The 14,641-nt window shown below is 45.5% G+C and overlaps 1 protein-coding gene across 4 annotated transcripts in view; it reads left to right on the plus strand.

The window, feature by feature from the left end:
* Positions 1 to 14,641, plus strand: part of LOC146861982 (phospholipid-transporting ATPase ABCA1-like) — a 3,104,259-nt gene that overhangs the window by 3,012,219 nt on the left and 77,399 nt on the right. For all 4 annotated transcript variants that reach the window (XM_085641135.1, XM_085641137.1, XM_085641136.1 and 1 more), the window contains exon 49: positions 4,584 to 4,827. In XM_085641135.1, coding sequence (XP_085497261.1) covers positions 4,584 to 4,827 — 244 coding nt within the window. The remainder of the gene's footprint in view (positions 1 to 4,583; positions 4,828 to 14,641) is intronic.

Genomic DNA, 14,641 nt, shown 5'->3' on the forward strand with positions numbered 1-14,641 from the left:
TAAAAAAAGGTTAGCTCCAAGGGAATAATAACAGTACCTAGAGTCCCCGCAGGGTAATTGAGAATGTACCTTACCGCTGCGGGGTCCCTAAAATTAACAACAACTAAATCCCTGTTAATATCCTTCGCTCTACTTCCCAGCCAATCTAATCGGCGAACATGGAGTATTTCGCCATTGACATAATGGGGGAGTGGGCGATTTTGACTCAGCCAATAAACGATCTTATTTTTGAGCTGGAAAAATCCCTCCCTCTTACCATCTGGCAATCTAGGAACTCTCACCAGCACTACCACGTAGGGAACTGCTTCAGGAGGCAATTCAACCCGGGGCTCCCTGCAACTAGTACCCCTGGTGATAGTAGGACTCATACACTCATCATTACCTGTGTTTTTTGCATCTCGTTTGTCCCCACTCCTCCGGGTTCCATTTGGAGCTTGAATAGCCAACTGTCTTGCAGGTCTAGGGGTTAGTATAGCCGGCTTTTTAGGGCCAGTAATCGTCTTACAGATTCTAGCTGGACCATCTTCCACGATATAGCATGAAGGTTGTTGTGTTATAACGGGAGGGCAGTCCATCAACACTTTATCTCTAGTTTGGCCGAGTTTATTACTAACGGCCAATTCTATATTCCCCAACCTTTCTTCAACCCTCTTTAGCCTCTCAATTATTGGTAATATGAAAGACCTTATAAGGTGTTCAATACTTTCCAGGGGATCAGTTAAGTGTATTTTCTTAGATGGACTAGGATGGGGAATGCCAACTTGTGGTGGGTTTGATACGATATTAGAAACAACCTTGGGAGTTACTACAGGCATTTTATAAATAGAAGAGTCTTGTTTAGTAATCTTGTTACTTTTCCCAAAGACGGTGTGATTAATCCTAGGTCTGCGTACCTCTCCCCCCTTCTTTCTCCTTTTTTTAGGTGGTGGACCAGGAATCTTATGCAACAATGAATTTCTAGTCCTTCTTTTGGAGGTCTCTTTGTTTGTCGAAGAAGGAGTTGGTATCACTTCTGGTCCTGGCAAGGAATCACACGAACAGGAGATAGTGATTAAATGTGTAGAGTCCGAAGGGTTAGATACAAAAGGTAGAGGGCATAACTCCTGGAGAAGTGCAGGGACACCATCTAAAGAAATCAAATCATCGCCAGAGGGATTTGCGACTGGCAGGGTAGCTTGTTGTGGTAAATCAATTGATGGCCTATTTTTCAGGCACTCAATCGACTGGCGGCGCTCGGCCCTGCGCTCCGCTAGTGTGTCCTCCCTTTCTCGATCCATGATAGTCTTACTGAAGTAGTGGTCCAGAGTGCCCTTGGCCAGACCCCCAGGCTTTCCGGAAAACAAATACTCTTGACTCCCAGCCATAATGTGATAGATAAACAGCCAATCACCACAGCAGGCCTAGCTTCAAGGAAAAACAGACAGCAAGGAGTGGAGGAATATATCCTATCAGTCTATACCAAACACAATATCAGTCTAAATACGTCCGATATCACAGGCTGGGCCGATATCACAGGCTGGGGGGATAATACACAAACGAGAGCTGTAACACTTACAGGTCTGTAGTTCTGTAGCAGATGTCAGAGGGATTGCCCAGCCCGGCCTCGAACGGTCCTTGACGGGCAAGGACGGGCCCGCCCTTGGCCCGGGCTTTGCCCGGGCACTGCCTGCGCGCGTCCCGCGCCGCGGGGCGCTCAACAGGCTTAAATCAGCCCGGGCGCAACGATGACATCAGCGGTGTGCGCCCGGGGCAAAGGACACTGGGAGTTGTGGTCTCCTAGAGCCGTTTCCCTCACGGCGATGATGACAGCAGTGGCAGCGGGTATGGAGGGAAGGCAGGTGAGCCCGTAAAACAAGCCGTTCCCCTCACGGCAGGCTCAGAGGCAGAAAATAGATCACCAGGTCAGTAGCGCGTCCCGCGCCGCGGGGCGCTCAACATGCTTAAATGCAGCCCGGGCGCAACAATGACATCAGCGGTGTGCACCCAGGGCAAAGGACACTGGGAGTTGTGGTCTCCTAGAGCCGTTTCCCTCACGGCGATGATGACAGCAGTGGCAGCGGGTATGGAGGGCAGGCAGGTGAGCCCGTAAAACAAGCCGTTTCCCTCACGGCAGGCTCAGAGGCAGAAATAGATCACCAGGTCAGTAGAGCGTCCCGCGCCGCGGGGCGCTCAACAGGCTTAAATGCAGCCCGGGCGCAACAATGACATCAGCGGTGTGCGCCCGGGGCAAAGGACACTGGGAGTTGTGGTCTCCTAGAGCTGTTTCCCTCACGGCGATGATGACAGCAGTGGCAGCGGGTATGGAGGGCAGGCAGGTGAGCCCGTAAAACAAGCCGTTCCCCTCACGGCAGGCTCAGAGGCAGAAATAGATCACCAGGTCAGTAGCGGTCTGTTCTTGTTTATATGTGTGCTGCAGAATGCAGTGCGCATGGAAAGAGGAAGTAACAAGAAGATATTTCTCCTTATTACACCTCTTTCGAGTAGGCGCTCCATTTTGGCACAAACCCAGATTTACAAGTTTTTGTAAATTGTGGTTTGTGTTGAAATACATGGGTGGATGCATGGCTACATCCACAGTCCACCCTTGTAACATCTACCTGTCACAAAGTAAAGCAAGGCAGTGCTATGCTCTGTGTTGCATTTCTTTGTATTTGCCAAACTACTTACAGCTACGCAAAGTGGCTCTGCGTGCCTTAGTAAATGTCAAAAAGGATTTTCCATCAGGCTGAACCATAAAAGTGGTGCAACCCTGATGCAAAATCATGGTCAATATGGGCCATGGAGATCACTGACCATTCATTGACCTTTTCCTTCAGTGCATCCAGTACATTGGCAGATACTTATGGCATAGAGATCCCCACCAGGCAGGCAGGAATAGCAAAATATGGCTGTGGTTCCTTGACCAAGGAAGAATCATCCACGGCCTCCAGTGACTGGCAAGCTAGCGGGTGACCAAACAATAAATGAGATACTTTGGACATTATTTAGTTCTTGCAGGCTGCGCTCTGTTCCACCAATGCAGCAGTAGTATGTACTCTGCTTCCATGGCTCTCAGTTTATGACTTTGTGTAAAAAAATTACAAAATAAATGCAGAATATGTCAACAAACATGGCAACCACTCAACATTCATCTGTGCCTTAAGTGAGTCTGACGCACTGGCACAGACACTGAAGACACAGGGCGGCTTATTTACAAGCCCTTTGCGCCGCCGGTACGTCACTTTTTCCCTTATTAAAAGTGACGCACCGGCGGCACAAGTGGCTTGTAAATAAGCCCCAGAGAATCCAACCAGGAGGGAGGGAAATTTCAAAATATGATAGGGATTCTATGGCTACAAAACTGCCGACCTAGGCCCCCATTAAGTTAGAGTGCAGGCGGGTCACCCACCAAACAATACCTGAGGCACTCTGGACATTGCTTAGCCCTTGGGTGGCTGTACTCTGTTGCTCCATGGCAGCAGAGGGACATACTCTGCTGCACTGACCAACTTCAGTCAAACATATTTACGGATCTTCACCTACCAGCTGGAGATCTCTGTGCCTTCAGAGCAGCCGTTGCCACACCACCTTCTATGAGGGCACAGTAGTTGTTTTGCGAAAAAAAACCTCAAAGAAGTTGTTTATTTTAGAAAAACAAATAAAAGTCTCTGACAAGATGGGAGTTTTCTTCTAGCTTGTGGGGGTCGTTTATTTATTTTCCTGTTCTGAACCACTGGGCTTACTCTGGGGCTCCCAAGTAGGAAAAAATGTATGTCAAAATGTCTGCCCTAACAAGGCCAGAAGATCTGAGGTTCTTTGTCCAAAGGTCCAATGCGAGTTCGCCAGGTGGTCAAAGGTTTCCACTGGAGGAACCAGCAGAGGCACTGCTATCAGAATATGACAATTCGCCCAAAACTAATCAGAGCAGGCAAAAAGGGAGTTTGGTGGGCAGGGCACTTCTGGTGGCATGGCTCTACCAAACTCTAAATAAAGCCGTAATCTCTTAAGTCTTCTTTATTGAGCCTGCTGTTGTAGGCATACCAAAGCTCACATTGGAGGATTAATCTCTCTATTTGGCTAAATTGCCTCAAGAAGCAAAAATATGTAATAGAGGTACTTGCCTGCCCCTTCAAAATGCTGTGTTTAGGTATTAATGCAAGTGAAGGTTAAATGTATTGAACGTGTACTTCTCTTGTCCGCAGATGCGGCAAATGGCCTCTTCTTACCTGGTATCCTTGTAGGTCCATACAGCTCCTTTCACAAGATATAACGCCAGGCGACCAGCATTTCACAGGAAGGGTTTGACTGCTTTCAACAGCCAGAGTCACCATTTGAAACATGGACATTTGTAACCTCGATAGGGCCAGTAAATTCAATTACTCGCTCTGCTGAGATAACAGGGGCATTTGGAATTAATCGCCTATTTAAAGTTTAGAGTTTCTCACTTACCTTTGAATCTGTGTTTATGTCTGTAATGGCACTTTTATGTATTCTCATACAAATGTTAACCAATGCACGTTCATTTTTCGAACCTAACAAAGTAAAAAGTTGAGCCATCGCTGTTTATTAGAAAATGTCGGTTCACCAGCATGCTTTTGTTCCAGGTTTGGAGAGGGGTACACAGTCATTGTAAGAGTGGCCGGACTGCCTCCAAAGCTGCAACCGGTGGAGGCTTTCATTGAATCATCCTTCCCTGGCAGTGTGCTGAAAGAGAAGCACCACAACACTCTGCAGTACCAGCTGCCATCAGGTCTAACCTCCCTGTCAGCCATTTTCAGTGCCTTTACTGACAACAAAGCACAGCTCAACATTGAAGATTATTCGGTATCGCAGACAACATTGGACCAGGTAAGGACAGGAGTCAAATGCCCTTCTGAATGTGTGTTGTATTCAGGAGACAGTTTGTGCCTTTTCTAGATAACATAGGGGCATATTATCAAGAAACGGCGTTAAAATTATCGCCGCTTTAGCGGCAGAAAACTGCCGCTAAAGCAGCGATAATGGGCTTGGTAATACGCCCTTGAGAATTCTCATAGAAGCCCATGTTCTGGTGTCAACATGGGCTTCTATTGGAATTCTCTGCGGCATATTATCAAGCCCATTATCGCCACTTTAGCGGCAGTTTTCTGCCGCTAAAGCAGCGATATTGTGCTTGGTAATATGCCCTTGAAAATTCTCATAGAAGCCCATGTTCTGGTGTCAACATGGGCTTCGATGGGAATTCTCTGCGGCATATTATCAAGCCCATTATCGCCGCTTTAGCGGCAGTTTTCTGCCGCTAAAGCAGCGATAATGTTAACGCCGTGCTTGATAATATGCCCCATAGCAAGTGCAAGAATGATAAGAGATAACATACCTGCAATTGAGGTGCACGCTATTAAAGATAGAAGGGTGCCGAAGAACTGATACATCCATAAATTGTTTTCGTAATGACATATGTTGCTATTCATGATTTCAGCTTTACGTTATTTGACACCTCCCTTCCAAACTCATTTCACAATAGTATGGGTGATGTAATCGTATGTCATATTGTTATATACCATGTACCATGCTGAGACATGCTCTGTGTCGGAGTGGCCAAGAAAAAAATGTCAGGTTCTGAAGGAAACCACTAGATTGTTGGCGCTCCAAGGGGCATATCAGCAACAACCGGCGATAATTATCGCTAAGTGCACTTAGCGCTAGGATAATTATCGACGGCTAACGTGGATTTTTATCGCTGCGATAGCGTGCTATTAGCAACGCTTATCTCAAAAGCAATAAAAATCCTCACGCTAACTGCCTAACATGAGACTATCGCTGGAAACCCAGCGATAATCTCACGCAATGTGGCGTTAGCTTGATGATAGGGACTCACAAACTTAGCCATGATATCCACCTTCCATAGGATATCATGGCCAAGTCAGTCCTGAAGCAGGCGTAAGGAAAGTAGCGATAACAGGGGTTATCGCTACTTTTCTTGCCGCTATGCTTCATAGCGTGGGGCTTGATGATAGGAGAAATGACGCTTAGCGACATTTCCCCAGTCATGTCAGGTCAGGAACGCCCACTTTGCATCTCATTAGAGATGCAAAGCTAGGCGTTAAGAATCCGGGCGCTAATGCAAGGTTTCACGCGATAGCGTGACCTTGCTGATTAGGTGATAAAATTATTGACGCTTTTCGCCCGAAAACGGACACAAAAGCAGCGATAATTTTATATCGCCTCGTTGCTGATATGCCCCCAAGTCTCTTGCTTATTGAATTTTATTTTTATTATATAAAAGCCCGCAAATCAATTGGTTACTTGATGAGCACCTGTGTAAGATTTGTAGGAGGTTAGTACATCTCAGGCCAATAATATTTGGGCATAATTGGTAACAAATCCTAAAGCTTAAATCTCTGATTGAGTTTCAGCAACATATTTGATTTCCTGAATTTCTTTATAGATATTTCAGGACTTTCTGTTAATATTAGACTTAAGTGGTGTAGGCAGGAGACAGAGTGGATGAGAAAGGAAGATTTATAGTTGAAAAGAAGGGTCGAAATGATATTATCTAAACACTGAATAGCACAAGGACACCAAGCAAGCAATAAGGAGTTTTAGTTTGCTTGTCAGATGATGTTTTAGTTATGATGGCTTTCTTTCACTTATATTTCCTTATTTGTGATTTGGGGATTCTATTTCGAAGTTTTTGAAAGATGTTTTTGGGGAGGGATTTGCTGTTTTTTATATAATGGCACGGATCGAGAGAAGTCACACATACATTCTTGTAATGTCTGCCCACGCATTGACATGGTTCTCATGATTCACAACCATATTGATTGGAGTCATAGGGGTCTAAAATGCAAGCACACATTTTCATAGAAATGAGAATGACACAAAAGAGTGAGTTTCCCATTTTGTGTTATCTAATTTATTTGGAAAAACTAAACACACGATAATTCCCAAAAAGTAAATTCGGATACAAAAAAATATAAAACGTATTATATACATAGATCTTCAAGTGAAACAATAGCCAAAACAATGTAGTTAGAGTTTGTTTACACCTAAGATATTACACTTCTCCAGGCAGACTGAGTTACTGTACCCACTTATAGAAGCACAGTTAGTCCTGCGTGAGTGTATGGTTGGAGTTTACAGTGCGTGAAATATGTCCTGCCCTTTAAGTAAATAGAGGGATGCAGGTTGGTAGACCTCTTTGGGAGATGTCTCTTTTTGAATGTTCAAGGAAACTTGACTGTGAAGAATTCTATAAAGAAGCAGGACTACTGAGGTTTACTTGCATTAATTTAAGAAATTGATGCAAAAGCTTATCAGACCCCCTCCCGTCCAAAGCAGAGGCTTTGCCTGGCTTGAGTTATTATCTAAAAAATATATTCAACCACAAAATTTGAATGTTTGTAAAACCAAAACTCAGACTTGTGATAGGCTTTTGTGGGGCTCACGTCATAAATGGGATGGGGGGGGGGGCTGTGGTTATCTAGTTTTATATTGATACCTAGTGACTTCCAAGCTTACCATATTGGTAGGTCTGCTTCCGTTTATTATTTCTTTTAGTTGTTGATGATATTTTCACCTCAGCACACTCAAGGAATGTCTGTGTATGCTGAGGGTCTGCGAAACAGATTGAGATCCAGACCTGGGATTTGAGGTCTGGGAGAGCACACCAGATGCACCACTCCGTTTTTTAAGCGTGTCAACTTTACTCTGCAGTGGTGGAAAAAATCTATATAAATGTAGGAACGTTTGGGCGTATTTAAAAGCCTATATCGACACCACAACGTCACTTTCAGTGACGTTGTGGTGGTGATAGGGGGCTCGCCTTATTCACAGAGCAGCGTTAAGCCACTTAATGTGACTTAACGCTGCCTTGTGAATAGGCTCCCTTTCACACTGTGTTTAGCGTGAAAGGGGCGTGCAGTGGGTGTTGTGGTGGGCGTTCCACCGCGACACCCATTGATATTTATGCTCCCCCTATTTACAAGGGCAGCGTAAATAGGAGCTAACGTCAAACTTAAGACCAGGAAAACCCTGGTCTTAAGTTGGCGATACGAGGAGAAATGCTTTGTTTCTCCTCGTTTTGCATTTTCCATGTGTGCAGCACACATGGAAAATGCAAGATGCCATTGTTTGTTTGTGTACAGGAAGGTTTCCCTTCCTGTACATAGACAAACCTTTTTTTTAATGTAGTTTTGTAACTTACTTGTGTGCTGTATGAAGCAGCACACATGTAAGTTAAAAACTGGCACATTAGGTTAGTTTATGTCCAGGAAGGGAGAGTTTCCTGTATAGAAACAAGCCTCCCTGCTTGCAGAAACCCTTGCACTCTGGTGCAAGGGTGCCTACGTTGGCGCTAAGCTGTGAAACTTAACGCCATCGCAGGGGGAAAAGCAAGGCTGCATCCTGTCCTTGTGAATTTGGTGCAGCCTTGCTTTTCCGAAGTGGCAAAGAGAGGCATTAAGCCAGGAAGGCTAACGCCTCTCTCTGCCACTACATTGTGAATATCCCCCGTTGTGTTTTTTCCTATGACCGGCATGAGGAGAATGGCCTACTACATTGACGGGACACAATCAATGACACATAATTTCTTGACAATGATGAGTAATGAAGGAAGATATTATTCCTATACACCTCAGTTGAAAAAGTTATATGTATAATTGGCAATATATTAATTGATGAATTACAAATAGTTAGGACAGTTCTTGCAATAAATTATCCATACATATTCCTCGGTTATTCTACATATCAAAGGGCAATGAAGTGCTTCAGTCTTTCAAAATTTTAATCTTTATTGAGCAAACATTTTGTCAAATTTAAAGGTAAATATTAGGGATATTACAAATATCAAAGGCATAGATTTTATTGTCTCCAAAACAATATCGATTTTCACTTTACATAAATGCATGAAATTCATTATAGAATGTATTTCTCATTCTGAAGAAAGAGCGTAGGCTGTCCTCGGGTAAATTACAGTTTTCAGCCCAACATGTGTCACTAATGAAGCCAATTTCAATTGAAAATGAAAAAATTACATTTTAAATTGTGAGAAAAGAAGTCTCCTACATATATTTGATAAAAGAGATGATCATCTAAATTTAGACTCACTTTACCGCATCCAAGCAAAAGTTTTAGAATGAGTTTGATCCTCTGAATACCCACCACTAACATTTTAGGAAAACTTACCACCAATTTCATTAGAGTTGAAAAACGTTTTTGTGGCTTATTTGCAATACCTTTGTAAGCCAAAAGTCAGATGAGCATTAAAATAATTGTGATTCACTAATGTATATCACTCTAAAAAAACAAACAAGGGAAATTAAAAAATCAGGTGATATATGTCTAAATGACAATTCATTGCCTTATTGTCTAGAGTATTGTTAGTTAATCTCATCAATAAATGGTAGACACGGGGTCAGTGATGCCAATTTAAACATCCTTTAATACTCTTTATTAAGCTCATCGCATAAGACGTACATGTCATACAAGTCATTGTCCTGTGGAAGTTCTAATGCTGAACTCCAGTCCTTCAGGACGTGAGGAATGGTGTTAACACTTTTGGTTACCCTGAAAGATAGCTAAGCAATGAAGGCTGGCTCACTGCATTGAATCTCAACAGATGGGCTATAATAAACTGACCAAATGTTTATCTTTTAAAAACACAGCCAAATTGAATTTTAAAGCAAACTAGATTTTAAATTGGGTCAACTATAAACATACACATTTTGAGAATAATACTGATGACCCACGATTAAAGCCCTAGGATGAAGTAATAAAAGTAATAAGTATGCCATGAGTGAACAGTGTATTATATTGAGGACTCCATACATAACCCTAGTCATCTCAGTTACCTTCCCATTGAGCAACAGATATCCCTGCATCAGTTCACAGATTTTGTTTTAAAGGGTCTAAATCTGGTTTTAAATTTAACACCAATGAGGGATATATTTTTCATTACAGTTGTCATATTCATTAAACAGCCTTTTATCAATATTGTAAAAAAGAGTTGTAGTATAATTTTAAATCGAAATTCTTCAAAAATCAACATCATCATTTCAAGTGACTATAGGTTTGTTAGAAATGGGGGTCTTTAGTTGGCAGAGCTAGGTACCTTTGACGAAGTAGGGGCCCTTGCTTCTAGTCAGGGAAAGGGGGTACACTCCTGGATAACCCCTGCTCACCCCCTTGGTAGCTTGGCACAAGCAGACAGGCTTATCTCAGAGGCAGTGTGTAAAGAATTTGTGAACACATACAGTAATATAGTGAAAACACTACAAATGGACACCACACCAGTTTAGAAAAATAAGGAATTTTTACTAGACTTAACACAAGACCAAACAACAAAAATCCACAATACTGTAATCAAAAATAAGTCTTTAGAATGGTAGAAATAGCTTAGTTCAATGTAGATGGTAAATGCAACACTTTACTCTCAAAGTACCTTGGATGCGAAACACAATGCAAACAAAAGGGTCGCAGGGAAGGTGATGCGTCAGTTCCTTGCTTTGGGAGAGGTGATGCGTCTGTTCCTTACTGCAGCGCAGGGGAGATGATGCGTTGGTTCCTTACCAGCGAGGAGGTGATGCGTCGGTTTCTTACTGCGTTACGGTTACGCTGCGACAAGACGGCGCCTCGATGCGATGCGACGATCTGGTGCGATGCGACAAAATGGTGTCTCTGATGAGATGCAAAAACGTGGATGCCCTCGGTGAACTCTTGAGCCGCAACAGGCCCTGCAACACGCTTCTCCGGTGGTGCGACGGCAAACTTTGTGGCGGCAACACGCTTCTCCGGTGATGCAACACACTTCATCGGTGATGCGACGGCGAACAGCTGCGGCAGCAACACGCTTCTTCGGCGATGCAACGGCAACTGCTGCGGCGGCGACACGCTTCTTCCTCGATGCATCGCGCTCCCAGCAACAAGCAGTCTTCAGAGTGCCCAAAACAACAGTAGGCACCTCACTGCAGGTAGATTTCCCAGCAAGGGAATTCAGGGGGAGCTGGGGGTGAGGTATTTGTGTCCTTGAGACTTTAGAACAGGAGGCAAGCTCTGCTTCAGGACCTTGGAGATCTTCCTCAAGATAGTAAGAGTACACACAAAGTTCATTTTCTCCTTTCCTTGGCAATAAAGTAACCACTGCAGGCCAACCCCAAATAGCAAACAGCACAGGGGCAGTCTCCTCCTTCAGCTTCCTTGGTTATTCTCCTTGGCAAAGGTTTGTCTTGATTCCCAGAAGTGATCTAAAGTTCTGGGGTCTGGGCCCCAATATGTATACTGCAAAATCGTGTGTCCTCTAAAGGTAGAGGGTGCCTGTGCCCAGCCATAACCAGTTATTTCCTCCCTGGTGCAGCTTCCTGGCAGGAGGTGGAGACAGCATTGTTTGAGAGCAGACCTGGCCCAGGTAGCTGAAAGGAAATCTCCTCCCCCTAGTCTCTATTCTATGTGGGCTCAGGTCCTATTCAGCCCAGCCCTGACCCATCTGACTGCTGGAGCCAAGGCCCTCTCTAGCCCCCTGTCACTCACAAACCAGACATGGAATACAAAAACCTAGCAGAGACATGCTGGATGGTTAGGCAAGAAAATGCAGTGGTATTTTCAAACATAGAATGTAAAAATCACCCTCACTAAAAGATATATTTTCACATTCTGAGTTCAGGCATACTAAACTCGAATTTCTAACTTGTTCCCTGGGTCAGTTAGGATTTTAAGATGTTATAATCAAACTGCCCATTCTGGCCTATGGGAACAGGTAGCCTTGCAATGGTGAAAAACGAAATTGGCTGTAATTCACTATCAGGACATGCCACACACATCAGGGCATGGCCTACCTTTTACATGCAATGCACCCTGCCCTTGGGCCTACCTTAGGGGTGACTAATATGTAGAAAAGGGAAGGTTAAGGGACTGGCAAGTGGGTGCACTTGCCAAGTCTACATGGCAGTCCCAGACTGCACACAGGCTCTGGAATGCAGGCCTGAGCCATATTTTATAAGCTGCTCCTGTGGGTGGCACAACCAGTGCTGCAAGCCCACCAGCAGCATTTGATTTACACGCCCTGGGCACACATGGTGCACTGTACTAGGGTCTGATGAGTAAATCAAATAAGCCAATCATGGATTCACTAATCCATTGCAACATTTTACAATAGGAAACACTTGCACTTTGGCACTGAATAGCAGTGGCAAAGTGCCCAAAGCATCTAGACCAGCAAAAACATAGCAAAAACACAGGAGACAACAGCAAAAAAATAAATGGAAGGGAGACCCACGCCAATGGTGCCAGGTCAAACACGTGTCCCTCCAGCTGAAATGTGGGGAGAACTAGCCACCCCTTGGGAGTTTTCTTCACTAAGGCGGAAAAATCTGGACAGACCATCAGCATTGGCATGCTCTATACCAGGGTGGTGTTCCACTGTGACGTCCATCCCCTATAGGGAAATGGACCACCTCAACAGCTTTGGATTCTCACCCCTCATCTGCATCAACCATCTGAGGGGCCTGTGGTCTGTCTGAACCCGGAAGTAAGTTCCAAACAAGTATGGACTCTTCAGTGCCCAGGCTACAGCAAATGCCTCAGGCTCAATTGCACTCCACCTCTGTTCCCAGGGAAGTAACCTCCTACTGATGAAGGCTACAGGTTTATCTGTGAAAGTACAGCCCCTACACCATGCTCTGTCTGCACAATGAATTCTTTAGAGAAGTTGGGCACCTAAAGCATGGGCACCGTTCACATGGCAGTCTTCAGGGCATCAGGGCATCAAAAGCCTTCTGACAGGTGTCAGTCCAGTTCACTTTCTTGGACTGCTTCCTGGAAGTCAGCTCTGCCAAGGGTGCAACGATGCTGCCATACCCCTTGACAAACCTCCTGTAGTACCCAGTGAGTCCTAAAAAAGGATCTCACCTCTCTCTGGGTCTTGGGGAGTTCCCAAGCCAGGATGGTATCAATCTTGGGCTGTAGGGGCGCCACCTGGCCGCTCCCAATCTGGTGTCCCAAGTACACCACAGAACCCTGCCCGATCTGGCACTTACTAGCCTTGATTGTGAGGCCTGCCCTCCACAGCGCCATCAACACTTCCCAGATGTGGCGCAGATGTTCTTCCCAACTGGCGCTGAACACTGCAATGTCATCCAGGTAGGCGGCACTGAAATCTTCCAGCCCAGCCAACACCTGGTTGACCAACCTCTGAAAGGTGGCAGGGGCATTCTTCATCCTAAAGGGCATAACCCGGAATTGGTAGTGCACATCTGGTGTGGAGAATGCTGGCCTCTCCTTTGTCCCATCAGTTAAGGTGATCTGTCAGTACCCAAACAGTAAATCAAATGTACCGAGGTACCGTGCAGCTCCCAACCGATCAATGAGCTCATCAGCTCTGGGGATGGGGTGCGCATCAGTCCTGGTGATTGAAATGAGCCCTCAGTAGTCCATACAGAACTGGAGTACAGGCGTGGCACCCGGTGTGGCAGCCTTTGGGACCAAGGCCACTGGGCTGGCCCAAGGACTGTTTGAGGACTTAATCACCCCTAAGACAAGCATCTTGGATACCTCCTCCTTGATGCAAGCTCTCACCCTGTCAGTCACTGTGTAAGGTTTGTGCTTAACATGAGGACTGTCCCCAGTGTCCACATAATGGACACACCAATCAGTGATACTGGGAGTCAGGGAGAAGAGGTCAGAAAACTGTCCCAACAGTTGGCGACAATCATCCTGCTGCTCGGGGGTCAGGGTGGAAGTGAGGTTTACACCATCCACTGACCCATCTTGCTCTTTCGCAGACAGGAGGTCAGGAAGAGGCTCAGTATCCTCCTCCATTCCATCATCTGTCACTAGGAGCATGCCCACTTTGGACCACTCCAAGTGGGGCTTCAGGTAGTTTACATGCAGGACCCGTAAAGGGTTCCTAGGAGACCGCAAGTCCACCAAGTAGGTGACATCACTCTTGCGCTCCACCACCTCAAATGGTCCGGTCCACTTATCCTGGAGCGCACAAGTCTCCACGGGGGCCATGACCCACACTTTCTGACGAGGCTGAAACTCGATCAGAGAGGCATTCTGATCGTACCACCGTTTCATCTCCTCCTGGCTGGCTACCAGATTCGCCTTAGCGAGTTGCATGAAACACCTACTTTGGTTTCTGAAGGCCAGCATGTAGCCTTATACATCCTGGGGAGGTTTACTGGGAGCTTTCTCCCAGCCTTCTTTTACCAAACTCAGAGGTCCTCTTACATGGTGACCATACAGCAGTTTAAATGGACTGAACCCTAAGGACTTCTGTGGCACCTCTCTGTAAGCAAACAGACGGCATGGCCCTTAATCATGCCTTTTAGGGTCTGGTTGAATCCCTCAACCAGCCCATTACCTTGGGGGTGGTAAGGAGTGGTGGACTTGTAGGTTACACCGCACTCCTGCCACAGGGACTTCATATACTTGGATATGAAGTTGGTAGCACAGTCTGACACCACCTCTCTGGGGAACTCCACACGGGCGAAAATCCCCATCAATGCACAACCCACCACGGTGGCCGTCACCAACCGGAGAGTGATGGCTTCCGGGTACCAAGTGGCATAGTCCACCAAGACCAGGATGAACCTGTTGCCTATGGCTGTCTTGGGATCCAGTGGCCCCACAATGTCAACACCCACCCTTGCAAAGGGGGTGATGACCATAGGGAATGGCTGGAGAG

The sequence above is a fragment of the Triturus cristatus genome, chromosome 2_2 (assembly GCF_964204655.1).
Source record: "Triturus cristatus chromosome 2_2, aTriCri1.1, whole genome shotgun sequence".
NCBI classification, from domain to species: Eukaryota; Metazoa; Chordata; class Amphibia; order Caudata; family Salamandridae; genus Triturus; species Triturus cristatus.